This window comes from Oculina patagonica, chromosome 14 (genome assembly GCF_052425735.1).
Source record: "Oculina patagonica isolate OP01 chromosome 14, crgOcupat, whole genome shotgun sequence".
Classification (NCBI taxonomy): Eukaryota; Metazoa; Cnidaria; class Anthozoa; order Scleractinia; family Oculinidae; genus Oculina; species Oculina patagonica.
Genome location: NC_135771.1, coordinates 17,033,470 through 17,058,027, shown reverse-complemented (window position 1 = coordinate 17,058,027; position 24,558 = coordinate 17,033,470). Strand labels below are relative to the sequence as shown.

Sequence of the window (24,558 nt, the reverse complement as noted above, 5' to 3'; positions counted from 1 at the left end):
ATCTACATTCTAAAATTTGTTGCCATTGAATGGTATATATTTTTGACATTATTTGTAGGTGTAATAGGAGAAAAAATTAGGGTTATGCCTTGTGGCTTTTCGGGAAAAGACCCCTGACAGTGAAAATCTTTGTTTATTTTCGCCTTTCCGAGCACGCAAGTGTTGCGTGCCAACTACTATTAATAAAGACTGAAAAACCGCGATTTGATATGTTAAAGGGAACCTCTAGATCTGCTCTTGAGGCAAGTTGACAATGAGTTGTTTGAGATAATACCTAAATTTCAAATTTTACCGGGCAAGGGAGAAATAGGCAATTAATTACACTTTTAAACGGAAAAGATTATGGCTTTTAAAATTTCCCGCGCGACGCCATTTTGGAATTTATGACGTCAGTGCGTTGTCCAATTGTTTCACACAAAAGAACCTCTGCTTCCTTACAATAACAGCAACGCACTGATGTCATAAAATCCAAAATGGCAGCGCGCGGGAAATTTAAAAAAACACAAAAACTGACAAATCAAAGGCCCAGTATTCGAATGAAAAAACGAATCCGCGACTTTTAACAACCAAACAGGTTTTAGACTGTTGTAAACCTATTATTATGGCCAGAACTGTTTTACAGCCGAGGTTTTCTTATGTGAATAAAAATTATGTGTGGTGGGATGTTTTGTGATGGGAGATTAGTAACAATTGAAAAGGGTTGTGTTCTTCTGAAGTCTAATGAGGGACGAGGTAGCATTTACTAAAGGCATTTTATTTTGTTGGAAAATTACGATAGGAACAAAACGACCTCGCCAAATGAATCCGCCTTGTGAAACCATTCCAAAAGTTCAGAAAGACGAGCATGCAACGCAATGCGGAATACCGCAAACAGAAAGCTATGGCAGTAACAACCAAAACAAGAGGCTACAAGAAGTGGCGGAACCTTACGATTACCAAGTTGTGGGCTTATGGTGGATAAAGAGATGCTGATGTACTGGTTGATCATGATAAACGAAGGCAAAGGAACGTTTGTATCCAATGTGCGATGAAGGATCATGAGCTTGACAAGATGTGCGGATAGATCAGCCTTATTCAAGTGGGAATGCAGAAAGTAGGAAAAATTGCAAAGACACAAGTAAACGGATATCGATCGATACTGGTGGTACCAGGATTTTGATCAGTCGCTGATATGACACCAGCTATAGGACTCTCGGAAAACGGCACTGGTGTTGACTGGGACTGCTTTTGTTGGAAATAACTATCTTTGCGGAAAACAGTAGACTGCAAAACAGTAGTATCTTTTCCGACGATTGCGCTTGGTCATCGTACGACAGCGAGAGGTCTGGAGCCAAAGTCAAAACTGTTTCGCGTCGGTGGCCTTTAAACGAATAATTGATTATAAACGAAGTGAGCACACTTTTTGTTGTTTTTGATACGAATTGGCTCTTTGTAAGGGTTTCATTCTTATCTGCAAAGCCCAAAGTTAAATAAAGAGCAGAATTTTGGTTTGACATTTATCGAAGGAGGAAAATAATATAATACAAAGTCAGCAACGTTTATGGGACTATGGGACTGTGGGACTGCGGGACTGCGGGACTGCAGTGGCAGTACCTTACAGTCGATGATTTCGGGACCGTCAAATCGGCTACTGAATCTTATTATGACTGCTTCGTGACTGCAGTAGCAGGTTAGAAGACACAACGGGTATTCTGAAGTTTAGCCTGGTGCTTATAGTCCTACGTCTTATACATGAGCCTCTGGCTCGGACACTGAGGGTAACCTCGTCCCGCGTATTAGTCTGGGAGCAATGGTATTCCCGTGGGATTTTCGTGAAGATTTTTGCCGACTAGTTTAGAAGTGTTAAGGGGGACCTAAGGAACACAATAAATGTTGTTGGCAATCTTGTAACCCGTGCAAAGGCCTTTAGAAGGGGAATTGAAAAACACCGCCTATTTGGCTTAGCATGAAAACAAGGCTGAATGATGAATTTCACAAAAATGTGGTATTTATTGGTATTTTAGAATAACTATTAGCAGTTTCAATTGTCTGAGTTGTCCAAAAGAATATCTTAACTGATATGGATAGTCTCGATCACGTGACCATGAAATCGAGGCGGCATTTTCTTGTGGTTCATTGAGCCTGAAACGGACCTGGAACCATACTGCCTCCCGTCCCCTCGCCAAACAGTTTTTAAGATATGTCAGTAGGAATCAATGAATATCCCGGCGTTGGGCAATTTAACGAAATTAAAAGGCTTTGTATGGTCTGGCGACGCTACGTCTTTTCAATATATGTAATATGTCTACAGAACCTCCCATTCCCCCTCTCAGATTGTAGCAAGTTTTGTGGATGAACTTTCTACGCATCGCTACAGTCGTCCATTCCTCCTCCCTATTTTTTCCATCCGTAATCATCTGGCTGTGGTAACTTAGGACTGCATACTCTGTCGTTGTTAAAAGCGATGATCTGGTATTGGGTACAGAAAATTGCTTCATAAAGTGCACCCTGCGTAGGTGGTAGCCTGTTCTTTTTGCACATCTACCACATGAGGTCTTTATCATCATGATTCGAGATGCTTGTTCTGAGCTAAAAAGTCTGGCAAACATACTGCTCTATTATTATCTATTATTATTCTGGATACAGCGTCGTTCCAAGACATCCCAAAGCATTAATTACGTCCTTGTCTGTGTCTTTAAAGGCTTTTCAGCACGCAGGACTATCAGGAAAAAACTTCCAGTTATGTTAGCCTGTGAATAAAGCCGCCTCTCATTCGCTCCCGCTACAGTAGCGGGAGCGAATGAGAGGCGCCTGTATTCGCAGGCTACACATAGTGCTGCATAGTTAAGGCTCCGCATCCACATTTATTATGTCATCTTCGTTATTCTGAGTAGCCGTGTTCGTTCTCTGCTGCGATTCACCTCCATGCTTGTAAGAATTATCATTAACGAGCTCTTTGCGGAACAATGGAGCATCATACCGTCTGGTGCAAACATAGATTTTAAATGTGATAAAAGACCAAAAACAAGTTGTGGAAGTACTAGTAGAACATGTTGCTACGTTAGCAGACGGAATAGGAGGTGCGGCAGTTGAGCGTAATTCAATGGAAGATTTCAAAGATCACCCCAGTGTTCAAAAGATCCAACAGGAGTACGGAATCTCGACGCAAAACATCGAAATAAAACCTGTTACGCAAGGGCAGGTCCTCGCTGTTCTTGAAACGCTGAACACAAACAAAGCTACTGGCAGTGACGGTATTCCATCTTAAGCCCTGAAAATAGGAGCGCAGCAGTTGTCCAAACCACTCACTACCCTTTTCAACTCGTCTCTAAAAAGAGGACAAGCTTTCTAAAGAGAACTACAGGCCAATTACCATCCTTCCATGTGTAAACAAAGTTCTGGAAAAACTGGTGGGTCATCAGATAGCCGCAGGTTTTGACTCCTATATGTATGAAAACTCAACTGCATATCGTAAACATCACAGCTGTGAAACTACCTTGATCACCCTGGTCGAGGCATGGAAGAGGGCAAGGGACGAGAGTCTTGTCGTAAACATTCTTTCCACTGACATGTCAAAGGCATTTGACTCCCTACACCCACCATTGTTGTTGAGTAAGCTTAAAGCATACGGTTTCCAGGACGGACTTATACAACTCCTGAAAAGCTACCTTAGTGACAGATACAATCGTGTCAAAATGGGCAACCAAGTCAGTTCGTACAGGTTGGTGAATAGAGGCTGTCCCCAGGGCTCTGCCCTGGGGCCGTTACTATGGAACATTTTTCAGAACGACCTTCCCTTGTGCTTAGCAACCAGACCATCTATGTATGCTGACGATCATCAAATTTACCACAGTGGTCATGATCTAGTGGAGGTTACATCTAAGCTTAGTGAAAGTGCGGATCAGGCAACAAAGTGGTACGAGTCAAACTTGCTGGCCGGAAACCTAAAGAAATATCAGACGTTAAACATCGGCTGCAGCAAGACAACTGACTCAGGCACTAGTGGAGTTATCTATACTAACAATCAGAAAATTAGGACCGCAGATACTCTTAAGCTTTTAGGGGTAACTATTGACTCCAAACTGAAATTTTCGGAACACGTTAGCTCAGCCTGCATAAAGGCAAGTCAGAGAATCGGCGTACTAATGCGATAAGGAACTTAATCCCCACTAAGGCCAAACTTCAGTTATACAAGTCAGCTGTACTACCACACCTTACTTATTGTCACCTAGTGTGGCACTTTTGTAGAGCTAGCGATGCACGCAAACTTGAACGACTACAGGAAAGGGGCTTGTGGGGCCGTTTACAAGAACAAGCATGCTAGTTATACTGATCTACTGGAGAGAGCCAAGTTACCAACGCTAGCGAACAGGCGTTTACAGGACATATGTATTCTCATGTATAAAGTTAAACATCGATTATGTCCAAATAGCATCTGTAACATTTTTAACGAGCATAATTCCACGTATAACCTGAGGCAATCAGATTTTTCAACTCCTAGATACAACACTGTTACTTATGGAAAGCACTCTTTGCGTTATGTAGGACCCAAACTATGGGGAAAACTTTCTACGGCTGACAGATCAGCCAAGACACTGCAGGCTTTCACAAACCGGCCGTATTCGCAAAAAAGATATAACTCCCTTAATGGACAGCGGCTGTAAGGGATGCATCCTATACTGCACATAGTGCCTCTCAAGTCAATTCATTATTATTAGATTTTAACATTTTTTACACCATAGATTATAATAACATTTTTATATGACTCATATATATTTTTATTGTATTTATATTTAGTATTAGTGTAGCTTTTAGTTTTTAGCAGTGTCCCGTAATTAGTATGGTATTATTTTCCAGGCTATAAGGCTTTGACACTTAAATAAAGTTTTCATTCATTCATTCACCACAGTAGATTGCCCCGTCTGGCTCTTGCATACTATCATTAGTCGTGACCACTTTATCCTTGCAACGGATACTTTGATACCTTTCCGCTGTCTTTCCAAGGAAGAAGTTTGCGTTTATTTGTTCTGGGACCAGCGGTTCACTATGTTCAAGTGGATTCTGTCTTTAGCAAATATCTTACAAAGTACCCTATCTCTCTCACTTTTATGGCAAAAATCACTCTTCATTGCTTCAGGCATGATCATGACCACTTTGGTTACTACAATTTTTAAGTTCTTTACTCTTTTCTTTAAACGGAGTAGCAAAGTTCCGCATTGTGGTCAACAACCAATCAATAACTGTTTTTGCGTTATGAAAAGCTGCATCACTGAAGACATCCCAGCCATTTGCTTCGCCTTAGGAAAAACTTTGCTCTAGCACTTAGGTTTAGAGTGATCCCAATAAGTCCTCCTGCAACCTTCATGCAACGGTTGATATGATCGAGAGTGGTATCCCATCCTATCGCGGTTTCTTGTTCACTTCCCTGTTGCCATGAAAAAATTTCTATAGACCTCAAGGCTTCTTTAAGTAATAACAACGGTTTTTTTCTACCATTAATTTTCACCCGGTTTTCACTACGTAGACGTAAAAGCAGTCTAGTTTTGAAACACCTAAGAAACAAAAGTTCAAAAATGATTGATTTTCCTCTTTGTCCATGTTCAAAGCCAAAAGACTCGCACTTCATTCTATTAGGACATTTTGCAAAATAATGGGCATCTTAGACCTCTTATAGTTCACACCCAATAGGTTTATGTTGCTGCAGTTATTGTTAATTTTAAACTTAACATGTCGAAATTTTAACAGTTTTAAACAATATACGAAAGTAATTAATATCTAAGAATCTTAATTTTATATTGGAAGTAATCAGTTGTTTCAAAGCTTGCCATTCAGGGCAGCTTTTTTTTAAAAGAAAAAAACCTAGCTCGGCCCTTCAGACCGGGCTTTTTTTGGACCTTCTTGGACCGAGAGAACCCCCCCCCCCCCCATCCACCACCACCACGTAGCTTCTAGAATAACTTTCGGCAATCACAATAAAGGTAATAGGATGTATATATTTCCGAACGTCTATCTTTTTGTATACGTCACCTGGGATGACTACGTCGCATCACGTGCAATTACACCACAATGTCAAAACAGCCGCCATATTGGATCCGCCATCTTGGATTTTAAAAATTTTCCTAAACGCAAGAAAACCACCTAAAAGTACTGCAAAGTACTTAAAATCAATAAAACTGTGCTTACGAACCGTAAAAAGGTGAAAATATTTGCATTAAAGTTAATTTTCATTAACAGAAACACGAAAATTATAAATTTGGAAAAACATGCCTGTCAAAATGCCGTTGCCGTGGTGATGTCAAGTTCCTGAAACAACAATCTATCCTACGAAATTATCCTCGGATAAATTTTAGATAATCTCGCTAGGTTTGGCAGCGTTTGGTTGAACCCTGATAAAGTTATAAGCGTTTAAAGTCAGCGCAGGCGTAAAAAGCCCTCTCCCCGGGTCTCAATAGGGCTAAGACCTGTGACCAGTATCAGTGCAAACATAGTATTTTTATTTCACAAGTTTAAGGACTAGGAAAATTTCGTCCTAAAATACAAAAAACGACAATATTTCAACCAATTTAGAGCTTGCACGAAGCAATTTAGAACTTCAGCCTCGTTTTCATGCTGAGCCACACAGGGCACATTTAAACGACCCATAGAAACTGTCTGCACGGGTTACAAAAGTGCCAACAACATTTATCGGGTCCCTTAGGCCCTCCACAACACTTTTACACTTTTCGGCAAAAATCTTCACGCAATTCCCACGGAACTTTTTTCAGCGACATTTGCTCCTGGACTATATGGACTTTAAAATTGTATTTACATTTTTACATTTTTTTTAACGACTGCTGAGTACAATGGGTGATCAGGACACTCTTTGTTTGAGTCACCAAACTAGCTTAGACATCAGTCATTGAAAACAAAACGACAATTTCATTGTACTCATCAGATGTCGCACACACCTTCCCTATGTGAGACTTTGGAAAATCATTTTCAACAACATTATGACAAAATTGAAAGGAAAGAAAGTAAAATTTAACTTACCAACAGCAACTTAACCGTACAAGCGCCAAGGAAGGTCCACGTTGTATGCGATGTCGCGTGCGGCAAGTCTATGTGTGCACGCACATTAAATCGAGGTCGAAAAAATAAGAACGTGGCATTTTGCTAACTTCAAAATTCCCCTGGTATACGCAGGACACTCAGTATGTACATTGCCCCTTTCATCAAACTGTAGATTGCAGTTATAGGGCGGCGCCAGTTGATATATTGCAACAGTGAACATATTTTATATAAAGGATCGTATTACTCGGTGGCGAGAAGATATGAATTTTATGTTAGAGTGGCGTAAAAAAATGAGTTTAAGGTGGCTGGTATCGCTTTTCAGCACTTTTCAGCTCTGATACTTAAACGGGTTAGTACAACAACGTTGTATCAGTTGCTGCTATAATAATGGTAACAAATAAATGCCCAATGATTGGTAAATAAGTTTTGGTAATTTTATTGACGTCACTGGTTACCATAGCAACAGCATAACCTGTTCAAAACACCCTTAATTTTGGCTTTAAGTGCGTAAAACTCAAAAACGAGCTCGGTGACCCCCATTTTTTATTATTAAACATTGATCAGCATGTTAAGATACAGCTTTCTGCAAAGTTTAAAAAAAATTTACGAAGTGGTTTGAGAGCCACCTTAAATTTTCGAAAATTTAATAGAGATTTGAAGTACTGATCAGTCAAAGTATATAAGAGCTCTAAAATGCTGAAAACCGATACCAGCTACCTTAAAAGATTTACGCCATACAAGATGCAAGCAGCTCAAAATTTAGACAAGTTACACATTGTCACAATATTTTTATTCAATTCCCAAAGTACAAAATTACTTTCAAAAGAAGAAAGCCTCAAAATAATAGTGCTCTAAGATAGAAAAACCCAAAAGAATTAACAATAAACCCCAAATTAACAATGAGTGATTTGGTAGAGTTATTGTAAATCCGAAAGTAACAACGTTTGTTTCTGAATGATCCTAGAGCTGTCAAATGTCACTGCGCATACCAGTTTAAATTTTTCAATTTAACTTAGTTAAGAAAAAAATCGTTTTCTTTCCTGAACAAAACTAATAAAATGCAAGTCCTTGTTCATGTCGATCGCATGTTGGCCCGAGGGTGCACTTGAAACTCAGCCGAACAAAAGAGACCACTACTAATTTATTTTTAATCATTCGGCTGTATCCATCTGCTCGCAGTTCAAGATGAAGAACTTGCTATCAAAACTGGTCGCGCGTGTAATATCCCGTTTTATACCATGCCATAGAAAATACAGCCAATCAGAATACAGGAAAGACGTTGTATATTCGACGGTATTCAACCCAACCTTCCCATAGTGCGCTGCGACTGTATTCTCGACGAAATTTAGTAAGCGTATTTTCTATGGCATGGTATAAAATAGTTACACACTCGCCTAAAGGCTCGTGTGTATACCGAGAAAATACAAGTGACTCGTGGGATATTCCATAGTATACCACTCGAAAGCGTTGCATAACTAGTATTTAAAATGTTTCTGCTTTTGTTTCGTTATTTGATTTCAGTGTTTTCCGATGAAAAAGGAACCAAATGTCAAAATTTTTATTAAAAAAGAAAAACATCAGGATTAATGATTTTGGAGCTTGTGTTACAACTGAAATTTATTTCATTGAAACAGTTGACATTTTTCGTGACGCGTAATTTCAGGGTCATTTTTCATTATTTATTATAACGGTCATGCAATATTTTCAGTAGCTATTGTTTTCTTTCTTTCTTTTTCTTTATGAACAAAAGCCTTCCGGCGGACAAGAAAGGTCACGAAAGCCAAAGTGTTATTGTGTACAGTCAACTCTTTCTTAACGGACACCTCTATAAGACGGACACCTCTGTTGGACGGACACCTGTTGTTGGTCCCTTCCCTGCCGTTTTTCAGTCATTTTACAGTAACTAAACTCCCTATAACACGGATAGTTGGAGCCGGTCCCGACGGTGTCCGTCTTAGAGAGAGTCGACTGTATACCTAAATTTTCATACAAACATGACGAGTAAAGAAGAAATAAGTATTGCATTTAATATCCTGTTTTAAAATGTGTGTACTGTTGTTTCGTTATTTACTTTCCAAATGTCAACGTTTCTATAGAGATTTAAAAGTAATGATTTTGGAGCTTGTGATGCAATTGAAATTGCTTTCATTGAAACAGTTGAAGTATTTCGTGAGCTGTAATCATAGTGCCATCCATCATAACGGTAATGCATTGTTTTTGATGGCCATTGTTTTCCTTCTGACGAATGGTTTTCCGGTGGACACAAAAGCGATTAACAATGTCTCCCACGAACTTTCAAAATGTTACTGCATATAGTTACCTTAATATTTTCTGCAAACAGAACGAGCTTAGCTGGAATAAATCTTTTTTTTTTTTTTTTTTTTTTTCACGAAGAACAGCACGTTCTGCAAGTCATGTCTGTTGTGTATTGACCCAAGAAGCGCTTTCCGGACCGTAGAAAATGGGCCACAAATATTTTTTTTTTAATTACTGTATCCATCCGCCCGCAGTTAATGGGCTGAACATAAAAACACTCAAAGCGAATTTAATATCCATGCAAAATTGTGGAATATGTTATTTCATTAGTTTATTTGAGTATTTTCTGATGAAGACAAAACGAACTGGCGAATAAACATTTTTTTAGTGAAAACGCAACAAGTTACGGCAGGATTCGGCCGGTGGTTTATTTTTGTGCCCTGGGGCCAAATATCTCATTAGGCGCAGTTGATCTTGTAGGAATTTTGTTTACACATGAAAGATCATAAACAAGTTTGGTACTGTGGCTGAAAGCTAATTGTTTCCACTGATGCAATTCAATCGAAAGTTTGCGTGTTCCTTCACACGAACTGTCGTGATTTGTACAAAGAAGTCGCTTACGTGAGCAAGTTTTTCCAAGGGATTAGCAGGCACGGACGGAAATAGGAGCTTAACATTTGAAACTATAAAAAGGTACATATCGGTGACTAGCGAGCTAAGATCCACAAAGAAGGCGTGAGGGAGGCGTGTATCTCTTTGCTGTGAGCAACTTTTATTTTGAAATGGAGCCAGAGATTTCTGCAAAGAAGTTAATTCATGACCTCGAGGGAATTACTCTTGCAAAGAACACTGCTGTGAGGAAAAGAAAGACCTCACTGTTCGAGGCGAAAGAGCGGCCCAAACCGCGGGACGAAGACTGTGGCATTGCCGTAATGACGCACGCTGATTACCCGCTGAGGAGTCGATCCCGTTCGCTTCCGGTCGATCCCGAGAAAGTGAAAATCCCAAGTGGATTCGTCAAGGAAAATGTAAGCAAAATGATTCAAGAAGTGTTGGAGAGTAAACTCACCGGGAGAAAATATGTGGCAAGCGAATGCTCAAAAATAACACGTGAACTTGTCAACATCCTCCGCGATAAAGTGGTCGAGCTTGACATGAAGAAGTACAAATTTATTTGCACGTGTTACGTTACACAGAAGCTTAAACCAGCGCCTGCCGTACAGAGTGGTTGTGCATGGGACGAGGATGCCATTGGTATCGATAGAGACGGTTTTGCAGAATATATTTACAAGAACGACAACATCATCGCCGTTGCTACGGTGTACGGAGTTTACGTACAGAAGATGACGGAAAGAGAAAAGTATATGAAGGGTATCAGGGAATCAATTCACAGCCCTATCCCTGAGTAAAAACATAGCTCCTAAGAAACTTTTGCCTGCGCGCGAAAAGTTGATGTAGTCTTAAAGATACGTAACTGTTAAATACGTTGGCACGATTATGCGTCGTAAAACGTAAACAACCGTTTTGTAATCTCAACAATGCTTGCCAAACAAAACAGAAAGGTGAGTGTTTTGTTGTAACAGAAGAACTCAAAATAACTTTCTTAAAAAGAAACATGAAAAACGTATCATCTTACAGCTTAAAAAAGTGGACAATTAGCGCATTTTTGCACCAATATCGTTGACGATGCAGATAATGGAACATATGTTATGACCAGTCAATATCTTCGTATGTTATTAAACCTTATATACAGCAAACACATCTAAAAATAGTACGAAGGAAAAAGACTTCAAATAGAATAAGACAGCGTTTTATAAGACAGCGTTTTATTTGAGTGAGGACAATGTCCAATTACGGAGTATTTTAGGGGTGGTGAATGGTCCTTCAATAACTGCATGTCTCGCAAAATTTTAGCCAAATTTTAGGGGTCTCGTCGTCTCGAATTTTTCTTTGACGCCTTCTCGCAGTCTCGATTTCTTTTGCAAGATTATAAAGGTCTCGGGCTCGTGGAAAAGATATCAGTCTCGCCGTCTCGCAAAGTCTCACATTTACCATTCGACACCCCTTATTTTGGTCGGTCGGTATACTTACTTACTTACTTACTTACTGCCCTATACGTCGGTATAGAGTCTATATAATTAACTGAGGTGATATCATATATCATAAGTTGATATCTTAACAGATGATCAATATTGTTCGAATGGCGACAAATTCTGATTGTTATAAGGCATGCCGTGACATGTCGGTCATGTCATGTGTCACGCTTGGGCAGTCATGTGTCGCGCGCTGTACGGCCTACTAATTAAGTTTGCACGAAAACATGTTTTGCTCGTCATAAATCAACCTTTAATAACTAACTAACTAGCTAGCTAGCTAACTAACTAGACTAACTAACCAACTAGCTAACTAACTAACGCGTTGTTTAAACAAGCAACTTTTCGTATGTGACAAATTTCATTTCACACATTTAAGCTAACACGCCAGCTTCTCAGCAATTATATTTGTCACATAAAAATGCCCAATTTCCCCGTCTACACGAGCAAATAAAATTTTCACATAAAGATTGTCACATAAAACTACTCGTGCAACGCGCTTAACTAACTAACTGACTGACTGACTGACTGACTGACTGACTGACTGACTGACTGACTGACTGATTGACTGCAGCTGGCTGGCTGGCTTACTAATTAACTTACTAACAAACCAACTCCGTCTTGTAATAGTTAACATCACCTATAGCTATTCTTTGCTATTTTTGACGTACTTCACGCAATTCGTACTTGTAGGCCCATCGCGCAGACAGACACTCAGTATACCGAGGCATACATAAATTATGTTAAGACACACTACCTAGATGGCATATATGACCATATTTTGTTCGCATTTCATAAAAAGATGGTTTCTAGGGTTAGACAGAAGCATATACGGAAGGCAAGGTAACAAGCTGATGTATTTACACACAGCTAATGAATAGCAGATAATTAATTAGAAAAATGCAATATTTAATGGGTTGATCATTAGGGACGGACCATTATTTTCTTGGAGGAGGGGGGGATGAAAAAGTTTTCTTTGCAAACTTTTTTTTTTAGTTTATGCACCTCTGCAAACATTTTTTTTTTTTCGAAATTCTTACTATTTTTTGTTATACATATCGTGTTTGCAAACAATTTATTTTGTCTTTCCAGGCCCTGCAAACAATTTTTTTCAATATTTTTCATCCCCCCACCCTCCAAAAAAATAATGGTCCGTCCCTTAGATCTATGAAAGGAAATGTAAAATTTAAATATTTAATACTTGTAAGAAAGAGTAAATCTAAATTTATGTTTTTAGAATATAAACTTTTGTATTTCTAAAACACACATGCAAAATATCACATACTGTATATATTAAAAAACCTTTTGTATATCATATTTGTTGGCTTCAATCATGCTAGAGTACTACATGCTTGATTTTTTTTCTACTTGATATGATATTTTCTAAAATGCTATCAAAACGGTTGAATAAAAAAAATCACAATTGGTTTTATGTACTAGCCCAGGAAAATCCAGATCTAAAATAACGGATTTTTTGGAAGGACATCTTAAGGCAGAGTGAAGAGTCTAGCAAAATCACGGAACTTGCCTTTGCTCACTTGTTATGACTTGCCGAACTGTACTTGGATGTGTAATAGTCTGACCACTTTGAGGCATTGTTCAATAGAGCTTTTAACACTTATAAGCGCCCAAAATATAAGCTCCCCCCATTTAAGAGACCACCCAAAATCCCTTACCAAGTGTATATATACACCGAGGCTTATAGATAACTGGCACTTTACAATATTATTCGACAAATAAACGGAAATTCAGTGCACAGTCAAAAAATGTGAATGTCTCCTTCTTCGAATGAGTTAAGGAGTACTGATTTTTGATGTTTAACAGTTAATATGCTGAAATTTCTCCAAAAAACAGGGTTTTTTTTAACCGTAAATCGGTTTTCTTGACTCTACGGTCCTAAATTTCTCTAAACTTTGCTAGAAATGCACTTTCTGACACTGCAGTAGGTTTTTGATGCAATTTCCATATAAAAATGTACAACATTTTACTTGGCGCATGCGCATAAGCCAAAATTTGGACTTTTTTTTTTTTTGCTGAACCGTTCCGATTTTTTTTCCTTGCTCCTTTCCTTTTCGTACGTTTTTCTCTACTTTCTTATTCTCTCTATCTTTTACTCTGTGCACCCCTTCTACTGGCCTGAAAAGTTTTGATCTTAATCAATGGAAAACCCTGGAAAGGAGACCATGATCAAGTACGGGTATATTAGCCTGTTTTAGCACCAATTTTAAACCAAAAACTGATCACGTTTTTTTTTCGATTAGCTCTGTCAGAATGCAGTCAATAGTCAAGACGGACACTCCTGTGGAAAAATCTATCCTAACTCTATACGTTGCACGTCACACAAATCTGCTGACTTGTAAATTGGTGACGTCATAAGTGGTTGAATGGCCTTTCCTCCAAATCCCGGAATAATCCGGACTTAGCATATTTGAAGGGCTAAGCTAAAATACCTAAAACCCTATATCATGCGAAATTTCGCTCGATTCAGGTTGCTTTTGCCTCATAAATTGCAATTACATGAAAAAGCGCATTAGGAAGAAATTTGACCTGTTCTCTTAACCCTTAATATGCTGAAATTTCTCCAAAAAACAGGTTCTTTTTAACCGTTATCGATTTTCTTGGCTCTACGGTCCTAAATTTCTCTAAACTTTGCTATGTAAAAAAATGTACAACATTTTACTTGGCGCCTGCGCAAAAGCCAAAATTTGGAGCTCTTTTTAGAACTTCCAAGATTGTTTTAAACACTTGCAGCGTTAATTCTAACCTTGGGTGCCAGAGGTTCTTTTTTTTTTTCATTTGGGAGGCCGAGGAGCGGTGAACCCATGAAAAGTGACACGCAGTCTTGGATTCCGGCATCACATTTGCATATATCACATATATGGCGCCCAGGATACTTGATTGCCTTCCTTGAACAAGTTACAAACTTTAACTGGGCAGCACATTATTCTAGAAGAAGTGAATCTCGCCCACATAAAGGCTTGCTTCAAATCCAATGCAGTACTCGGGCGCCAACATTCCTAGGGCCTGACCACCAGGCCCTACCATCAATAAGCCATTTCCGAGTTACCCTTTGCTTCTGTTTCAATACGAGTCTACGTGCGAAACCATTCAAATGAAAATGAGTTTCACCTACAGGTCCATTTTCAGGCAAATCGATCTCATTATCATTTGAATTGTTTCGCACTTAGACTCGTTTTGAAACAGAGGCAAAGGGTAACTCGGAAATGGCCTATTCTCCGCGTTGCGCATTTAATCCAATAACTTAAATGAAGTATTTTTCAGTGGCGGATCCAGACCTCCAGTTAAGTGGGGGACCACTTAACCAGAACCTGGGATAAGAGGGAGGCCCGCTCTCGAAAATAATTTTTCTTGGCACTGTGAGTCTTGGTTTTCCCTAAAAATAAGATGGAGGCCCAGGCCTCCCCGGGCCCTTTCCCTAGATCCGCCACTGGTTTTGTGCTTATAATTCTCAAGTTAGTGCACAGGGCCGGGTTGTTCAAAAGACAATTAACGCTAACCCAGGATTAAAAGATGATCAAGATTTTAATTTCTCTTGTTTTAAAGGGTTTCCCAAAGCTAATATTTTGTTAAGTTTGAGATTGGTCCATGTCAAAACTGTGGGACAGAAAATATCAACAGAAAACCTCAACGAAATTATATAAAATTGAAATCAAATTTCACGATAATCCTGGATTACCTTAATCGTGCTTTGAACAACCGGGCCCTGAACAACAACTTCCCCGTTTAGCAGTAACATAAATTTGCTTGCTTACGACAGGAAAGTCTCTTTTTCCCTATTTCATTTCATGTCACTGTTTTTCTCGTTTACACATGTTTTCGTAAAGCATTTTGCAATCATTAAGGTAGACTTGTTCTGGAATAATGTGCAGTCAGGCTATAAAGCTCGGTGGCAATTCCAACCTCTATTTTCATTCTATATAAAGGCACTTGTTATAGTACTTCTTTTTTGATTAGGAAAGTGCGGAGAAATAAAACATAACTACATTATATCAAACGTCCATCATTTTATTTTAAAAGCGAAACCATACGACCAGATTGCATGCAATTCCATATTGTTTCCGGGATCATCTGCGATGACATTTTAATATGTCCGTATTTTCCTAAGTTATGGGAATTTGCGGTCAAAAGCCTCCATTTTCGGAAGTGTAATGACGGACCTCTGTGGAGATACTAATATAAGAAGATTTTGGCTTTAATTTAATAAGCTCTTCTATGTCTTACTCACTTCATGTGTTCGTTAGGTTAGCAAAATTGAATAAAGCTTTGTTGCAATCTTATAATGAGGGGTTTTGGTTTACCTAACAGATAAGTTTAATGGTTTGGCATGCATTATTAAAGGTTGCCAAACCCTTAATGACCGTAATGAACTTTTATTTTTTGTTTTGAAAGCAGTTTGACAAGCACTATACTTCAGATTGATGTTAAAACACTTAGAAAAAGAGTTTCTGAGTATTTCTTCACCTTAGAAAAATGCACAATCGGACGACGACTGCCAAGACATGCAATGAAACTTTCCTTTCATGGCGGAAAAGATAATGCCATCATCATCATGCCAAATTACCAATAATCACGAAAAAAACGGAACCACGGCTTTAACAAAAGTCAGCTTAAAATGGGCTAGAACACCTCAAACGTCTGTGTATTAAATTCTCAAATTCTTTTTTTTTTTCTCTTTTTGGGATAGTTATCACAGTACTTGGCCATATCCTGTCCTCTAAATTCCTTTTTGGGACGTTCTGACTTCTGGAGCGCCCCATTTTCCTATTGGTATTTTTTTTTCGGCTATTTTGTTCTCGCGCCGCTTTATTTTCTTTGATATGGGAAGGGAAAGCCTGACTTCCTGATTCACTTTGAGAAGGGCACTTAAGTCTCTTAAACAGGCGACCGTATCGTAACAGTTGCGAGGTCTAATCAACTTTTAAGTTAATTAGACCTCGCAACTGCCCCGATCGTTTGCAAATACTCTGAATACTGAGACGATCGTAGGCGATCGAATGATCAGGAATTCTCATATAATCGTCTCAATCGCCTAGTATGAGCGAATACATGCGAAAAACAATCTTCTCAGTTATTGCTGTTTTTCGGCGTGGAAGGAAAGAGAAGCTAGAACATGTGCGGTCGATCCAAGCAATCGTGATCGCCCCAATCGCCATAGACGTTAGCGATCGTATGTGTAATGTTCTCATATAATCGCCCCGATCGAAAGAAAACTTTTTGAAGTGACAGAGGTGATAGAAACGATCGGGGCGATTGTATGAGAACCAGCCTTTAGCGTTACAAAAACTGTAGTTATATATGCCGGCTGTTTGAGTCATTATTGTCAGACCGAAGCAACTCTAAAAGATCGAACGTACATTGTCGTTTTCTCATAAGCAAAAGCAGCTTCTTACTTCAATTGATGTGCCGGAATCATTACTTGGCGGGCAGCGTACCCCGATTTCGTCCACACTTGTTCTCAAAGCAGAGGACCTCCCATCAGATCAGACTACGAGGGAACCGGCTATCGCGGCTCCGTTTGATAAAATCGGTAATAGACAGAAGAACGAAGAGAAATGGGGCGAGGTTATTCTTTGACTCGCACCAGTTTTTCTTGTTTCTCTGTCAGACACGAAAGAGCGTATCCTTTATATAGATGCTAAAATACAAATTACTCGCCAATCAGGTTCTTCCCTTTGATTCATAACTGAAATGCAAGCACGGATACCCAATCATCCCAAAGTCGCTTGTATGCAGACGTCTTCATTTTCTTTCTGTGTTAAAAACTTTGAGGGACTAGGACATCTTTCACGCTACCTCCCCAGAAAGACAGTATAGGTTCACGAGGAGGCTGTCCACAAAACCAACCATACGCAAATGGTATAAAGCAAAAAGAAAACAGAAACAAAAGTTGGAAATTTCATTTAATTCTTTTCTATTGTTCACTGTTTTCATTACGTCATTGAAGGAAATATATTCAGATGACTGTGACTACTAAATCGAACCCATGGCCTCCCAGATACCGGTTGGGCGCTCCTAGAAGTATGCAGGACGCGTGTCACATATCAACCTAGTAAAATGGCCCAGCTCACAAGGAGTCTCTCGTAGCTCAGTTGGTTAGAGCGCCCAACCGGTATTTGGGAGGCCATGGGTTCGATTCCCGTCGGGGACTCAGAATTTTTCTTTGTCCCATGCTCGTGTCATGTAGAACATCCTATCTTTATTATTTATTACCGAGCTTAAAATTTACCATCTTTATTATTTACTACAAAACTTGATGAATTCGACATTGCTGATCCTAGCATGCAGTATGCAGGACGCGTGTCACATATCAACCTAGTAAAATGGCCCAGCTCACAACGAGTCTCTCGTAGCTCAGTTGGTTAGAGCGCCCAACCGGTATCTGGGAGGCCATGGGTTCGATTCCCGTCGGGGACTCAGAATTTTTCTTTGTCCCATGCTCGTGTCATGTAGAACATCTTATCTTTAATTAAATTTATGTTTGAATGAATCAAAAGCAATCTATTTAACAATTTAATTTCTTTGCTTTTGCCTTAAACGTATCAAAGCGGTACACTATTTTATCTCCAAAACTCTGGGTTTCGGAAACGTAGAAACTATTTCAAGGGTGTACATCGTCCAAGTCTGAAAGCCTTCCTTTCTTTTGCTTTCGGAGAGTGGATAAACCACTCGTAAAAATTTGGAAGAATAAGAAAGCAGCTTTTCTCCCCCCCCCCCCCTCACCCCCCCCCCCCCAAAAAAAAGCTGGCCAAAGAGTGTCCACAACACGAAAAACCGGTTTTCATTGTTGAATTTTAATTAATAACTGCAATGTACTATGTGCCGGATTGTAGATTAACCTCCCAAGGGGGGATAAAAGGAAACGGTTTATTTTTGAGAAAATAAACAAGCATTCAGATCATTTCCACTTACAACGTTGAAAGTCTTGACAGAATAAACGACATCTTATCATTTTTCAATAGCATGACAGTTAAAACCTATTGTTTCAAGGATGTTGAGTGCTTTTCTTTATAATCATTGAACCGACCGACGATAACATGAATTCTACTCACGTTCTCACGCAAACGTGATTTTGCCGAGCAATACTTAAAGTTAGTTTACTTAAAAATTAAAATTTATGATCGAAACTGTAAAACCTGGTAAAACAAATTTGAAGCTGTTCGATTCACAACTTCCATCAAGTTCAGAATAAGTGGTCTACTGAAGACCATGTGACCCTCATGTAAGATTGGTTAAGACATGTAAAGTTATTAAAGTGATTGTTAAGTTGTGTCTGTCAGCGTGGAGGAACTGTTTATATATTAAACAATTGCTTGTCCACAATGATTTGTACGCTCATTGGCTAATTTTCAACATCAATGAGATAACAGAGAGATAGTAATAATTATAATAATTCGCCTCTTCATTTAGCTGGTTACCGAGCTAAGAAGACAGACATATCACATAAAATGCTGACTCAAGGTTTTGTTAGCGTGGTCACTAAAGTAATATTTTCACTTCACAGAAACTGAACAACATCAGAAATATTACAAAACAGGTTTTATTTTTACACCTACTTCGCATTCACACACTATATTTGTCGCTAAAAAGTAAAATTCTGCAAATAGAGTTTTCAATTCACAATGACTGTCCCGCAGCCTATAGCTACCCCCAAGTATTGCAAGTGTCAAAAACCTCGTGTACTACAGTCAAGAAAACCAACTTTAAAATAGTCCTCAAGAATATGGATTAGTTGCAGTGCGGTTATCCATATATCCACGAATTTCACGAGACTATAAATAGTGCACGTACATTTCTTTGTACTAAGATATTGAAAGAACGCTCGCGTGTCACTGTTATGAATTACAAGTTGTGTGACTTTTTCAGTTTTGTATCACTTGCTGTGATAATTCATTGAGTCTTCAAGGCATCTAGACCCATCTAACTTGGAGAAAATTTTTTAAAATTTCTCACTCTTCACACAGTCTGTCACTCAGTCAGAATTTGCTCAGCAAATTTGACGAGTAACGTATTTTTAAAAGTAAGACTAAAACTGCAAGGGACCGCAAACGATAATGCTGCTATTCGTAGGATCTACTGAGAGATCTGATCAGCAATAAAATGAAATAACAAACAACTGCAAGCAAGGCTGATCATACTACGTGAAAAATAGGCTTTGCGAGACAACACCACGACTGGAACCGATACAGCAGGATTGCAACCGCGGACAGCTGTTTCGTTCTTATTGGAACTCATCAGCGCGGTGTAGCGAATCTAAATGACGCCAGCCCAAAGGCCAACGTAAATAAATTGCCCAATAACCCGTACACTGTATGAAGTTCCGTACTTTGAACTTACTTGTCCCCCGAATCACGCGCTGCCACATCACGTGTTTCGGGGGACAAGAAATTCAAAGTGTCACGATGGAGTCTCGCAAAGCAAAATAACTTAAATGTGGTAGGCACAGCCATTCCGAACATTTAAGCGCATGGACAAAACCATGCTAAATAAAAGCACAGCATATCGGATCTGAAAAGATCTACGGTCCAAAAATATGTAAAAGTAAGACTAAAACTGCAAGGGACCGCAAACGATAATGCTGCTATTCGTAGGATCTACTGAGAGATCTGATCAGCAATAAAATGAAATAACAAACAACTGCAAGCAAGGCTGATCATACTACGTGGCGGTTGTCTGTCTGGTCTCCTTCGACAGTCATCTCGCGTTCAGCCAAACTTGATTCCGCGTCAGTAAATCAGTATACTGCTTAAATAATAAATGTCGACTATTTGCTTCCCACCCTTCATATCAAAAGGCATTAAACTAATAAATAACCCCTTGAAATAACTTATCTGATAACTTAACTTAGATCTTCGATTCCTGTAAGGTAACCTGTCTACAATATATTTCCCAGCATATATTAAAAATAAACCCCTCTATCTCGACTGCTCTATCTATCACACTTCACAAATCTTGTTGAACACAAAGAGCTATTAAAAGAATTTTTTACGCGCGTGTATTAGGGTAAAGTCCATTTGGTTTCCATGGAGACCGCACGTTTATGGCGTGATAGCCCTCAAAGGCTTTCCTATACGCAAAACCAACATTCAATTAACATCGCACCGTGATATCGAGTAAACAAAATATCATAGGGATTGAACTAAACAAACTTGAGCACAAGATGAAAAGATACCGCTAAGAATACTTCAAACAGGGGAGTCCAGACAAATATTGATATCATGCAATTCATTTAACCCTTTCAAACCAAAGTCAAACCTCAAGCAATTATTGGATTTCTAGGTAAAAACCCTGCAGATAAAACCTTAGTACGTGACCATTTTTGGCGGAATTTCCTTTGTTTGTAAAATAAAATTTGTCTTAAACAAAAGTGCTTAAAAAATTTTGTGTAAATGACCTTTTGCTTAACCCAGACGTGGCAAATACAAATTTACCGGCACATGTCAAAACTCACGCTCGCCAACGTATTCAGTTCATAATGAGCCGATTCTGTCAGATACAAATATCATTGATACTAAAATAGAATGAAACCTCAGAGAGCGGAAGAGAAAGACAACCCAAATACAAGGAAAAGCCCCTGAACTTTGATAATACTGCCTCGAAAATCGTTTGGCCAACGATGGACAAACCAAAAGTTCATTTGTGGTTAGGTGGTTGATATGTATTTACTTAAACATTTCTTGTGATCGCCATATCTTTACCGTCTTTTAGTTTCAAGCCCTTTGAGCATCTAACGAGGTCAGCTAAAAAATTCCGTTTCTTTTCAATCAGGTTGTCTTTTTCCTCGGAAAAAAAAGCCGAGACCTAATAGCATTTACTCTTAAAGGAAGCGCATCATAACCCATTGCTTATTTTACCTCATGCAACTAAAATTTGTGGTAATCACGCCCTCACACACAAAAAGGCTATTCTCGATATACTCCAAACACGGCTGCCGTTGCGAAGAGATCATTGCCACAATACGAAGATGTTGCCATGCGGTCGTTGTCATTGTCCCACAGACATCGACTGGCTACTCGTACACCCTGGTTGTTTAGTTGTCCAATAGTCACAATACAGACAAGTTTGAACCTCTCGAAACCAAGTAACTTTACTTTGTCCTTTATTTCATCGGCGATAGCTGGCAACATGGTTTTGCACTTTTCGGCATCGTAAGGGAGTCCTTTGAGTTGGCTTTCTAACACGCTGTCGATGGCGTCCTTTACATCCTTACAGCGGAAGCGCTTGTCTTGATCGGGCCCTAGCTTGTACGTGTTGGCAATTTTCGGTAGCATTGGATTTGGTATCTCGCTCTGGCCAGCTTGGTGAGATCTTGCATACATACTCATCGATTTTCTTCTGCTGGTAATTGCTGCTTTTGAGGAGGCTGAGAGCGTGCGGACTTGTCTGGCGCCAGGCTCGAGTATATTCACTGTTGGCTTGGCCTGAATCTCAGCTGCCATTGAACTGCGCCGGCTAGAAGTTTCACTCGCAGGCATTTCAGAGGTCCCTTCCCGTTATAAAGAGTTCAAGTTTTGCTTTTCCCGGCTCAACTTTCGAGGCTTTAATACCGTTTTGCTCAGGTTTCCCTTAATGACTAGTGATCTGAAACCATTTTATTGTTTAAGTCAGTGATCCGCGTCTTATAAAATACATCATTTCCGTCCGGTGTGAAAGCTTTTGTCTTGAACAATGGTTGGTGTTTCCTTACTCATACTTATATCGCAATTACTTGTCACCAATACCAATAGATTTCGTTTGATAAATGAGATGTTAATTTGGTATACAGGTGTAAACAAAGCGTCACTTTAGGCACACATTTAATATAAGAGAGATGCTAATTTAACTGACAAGTTAATTTTAGAGACTGAATCACGCTGTCAAGGACCTAGAAAGGAAACGATCATGCACGTATTAATAAATCTAGAGGTAGATAATCTCGTTTACTGTTGAATGACAGTCTATTTAGTGACCTTATCGAAATCTCTCTAAGAAATTATGCTATCAAGGACTTCATAGAGAAACCGAACCAATCAGCTTAGACTCAAGAGTGCTATTGTTCATAATACGTCATACTCAAGAAGGGGGTCATCGTGTCGTTAAAATGACCCAAATTGCCTCGGCTTCGTTTGCATGCTCGGTTCCCGCGGAAACTGTTTTGCCGCGTTGCTGCGATCCAGGATCGCAACGGGCCTGTGCTAAGACTGCTCAACGACAAAAAACGTACAGCTCAAACAAATGTATGGTTGGCACTGTAACGCTTCCTTTAAGGGGGCATTTATACCTGAATTTGAGTGAAATTTTAAGATGTTCAAAGAAAGGATCGAAGAAAGTAAAGAAATTTTTGAAACACCACCAGGTGTAATTCGATCTTTAACAGTCCTACGTCTTATACATGAGCCTCTGGCTCGGACACTGAGGGTAACCTCGTTCTGCGTATGGACTTTAAAATTGTATTTACATTTTTTTTACATTTTACATTTTACAGGTGAGTTGTCCCGCACGCAAGACCACTCCATCTTGTCAGGGGACTGTTTGGTGTCTGTCTACCAAATTTTAACTAAAAAGTTCTAATTTTAAAACGCAATCAATCTCCATTATTTCTTATTTCTGTAACTTTTACTAATCTTTTCAAAAAAAAACTATCTTCTCCCGACATCCCATTAAACATAGAAATATGAGATAATGAGAGCGTTTTTGGATTCCTTGAAACGCGAACGAGATGTTTCGTTAAACCAGGAGCAACCCGTGTTATACTTAAGCTGTAAAAAAACGACCTTCGGGTAATATTTCCCCCTTAGCACTGTCATTTTTTACTTTTTCACTTATTAATTCAAGGACATTTTCCGGGGGAGGGGGCTCATTATGTCTTATCAAGACTTTTTATGGGAAGGGGGGGAGTAATTAGAGAGGAAGGCTTACTTCAAACCATATTTCAGTAAGGGTATAAATAAAAGAAATAAAGTGGACGTTTTAATGTTTAATGTTGTTATGTTATAGTATTACATTTTCATAAAATAGTAACAACAACAAAATGTGATGATGAACAACTGTGAAAATCGTTGTAGGGGTATCAAATGGTCTTTGCCGAGCATTTGCGAGCATGTGAGCAGAGCGTTTTTCTTTGCGAGCACGAGCATTGACAAAAGTTAGCCTTGCGAGCAACGAGAACTCTTCAAAAACCTAACCTCCACTAAAAACCGAGCATGCGAGCACTTGTAAAAATATGCGAGCACGAGCAAGCGAGCAACCACTAAAATTTTGCGAGCATTCCGAGCAGAAGCCTAATTTTGCGAGCACTGAAAAATTTTGATGGATCATTCATGACCCCTCGTTGTGACCTTTTTTTCTTGTTTTTAAATTCAACCATTTAGAAAAAAAAAATAATCTCGTTAGACACATTTCTTTGTAATGACGCAATAAATTTGCCATTTAGATCCATAGAAGTATTGGCAAAACTTTAAAATACAGTTATAAACTAAGCCGTGACAGTGTCCATTTACGTCATTTTTTCGATGTACAAAATTGGTTTCAAATCAATGAAAACCTTAAAAATAATAGTTAACTAAAATTTAAAAAAAAAAATCAAAAATGTGATAACTGATGCAAAAAGCACAAATGTGAGATTAAGGTGGTAGACAGGTCCATTTTGGATGGAAATTTCTCCAAATTAAGAAACCTGGCTGAAGTAAAAACATTTCACGGTAAGACAGTAAAAGTTAAGCTTCAGAAAAATTGATGTCCGAGGTGAAAAAAAGATTGCAAATGACTGACTTGACAAATTTAGCTTAATTTTTCATGACGCTGAAACCGTGACGCAACGAAAGAACCTGCAGAAATGAAGATATTAAGACCATAACAGTCAGATTTCTCTGTGAGCCAATAGGTCAAAAGTGCATTAATTTGCGAAACGGACCTCTTTTGACCTGTTGCCTTACCGTCTTTGCTCAAAAATCATCATTGCATCGAGGTATATATAAGAAAGTGTTTTTTTTTGCGAATGACAAGAAAAAAGTTGGATATCGGCAGTATCTACGAAGAGCTGTTTCGTAAAATACAGAAAATTAAGAAACTTTGCACTTCCGATATTTTAATCCTCTTTGTCTTTTTGGTTGACGTATCTGACACTGTTGAAGTACTTGGTGTCTTCATTTCTACAGGCTCATCTCGCCATTTCGTTTCGTTC

General features: G+C 39.0%; 2 protein-coding genes, 1 non-coding gene and 1 pseudogene across 3 annotated transcripts; 3 read left to right on the top strand and 1 right to left on the bottom strand.

The window, feature by feature from the left end:
- Nucleotides 1-798: 798 nt before the first annotated feature.
- LOC144637568 (uncharacterized) lies at nucleotides 799-4,668 on the top strand (annotated as a pseudogene).
- Nucleotides 4,669-8,869: 4,201 nt separating this feature from the next.
- Nucleotides 8,870-12,690, top strand: LOC144638667 (dynein light chain Tctex-type 5-A-like). Its single transcript, XM_078497887.1, has 2 exons — nucleotides 8,870-12,294; nucleotides 12,542-12,690. Exon 1 carries the CDS (start codon nucleotides 10,068-10,070, stop codon nucleotides 10,692-10,694), a length of 627 nt encoding a protein of 208 aa, XP_078354013.1. The 5' UTR covers nucleotides 8,870-10,067; the 3' UTR covers nucleotides 10,695-12,294; nucleotides 12,542-12,690.
- Nucleotides 12,691-17,472: 4,782 nt separating this feature from the next.
- Nucleotides 17,473-17,547, top strand: Trnat-ggu (transfer RNA threonine (anticodon GGU)). Its single transcript has one exon. It is a non-coding gene; the product is annotated as a tRNA-Thr (tRNA).
- Nucleotides 17,548-18,920: 1,373 nt separating this feature from the next.
- On the bottom strand, nucleotides 18,921-22,097 carry LOC144637791 (dynein light chain Tctex-type protein 2B-like). The gene has a single exon (XM_078496872.1). It carries the CDS (start codon nucleotides 21,869-21,871, stop codon nucleotides 21,299-21,301), a length of 573 nt encoding a protein of 190 aa, XP_078352998.1. The 5' UTR covers nucleotides 21,872-22,097; the 3' UTR covers nucleotides 18,921-21,298.
- Between the last annotated feature and the right edge of the window lie 2,461 nt (nucleotides 22,098-24,558).

Excerpts from the sequence above, each read along its gene's own strand:
- LOC144638667 (XM_078497887.1), top strand. The coding sequence starts at position 10,068 with ATGGAGCCAGAGATTTCTGCAAAGAAGTTAATTCATGACCTCGAGGGA.
- LOC144637791 (XM_078496872.1), bottom strand. The coding sequence starts at position 21,871 with ATGCCTGCGAGTGAAACTTCTAGCCGGCGCAGTTCAATGGCAGCTGAG.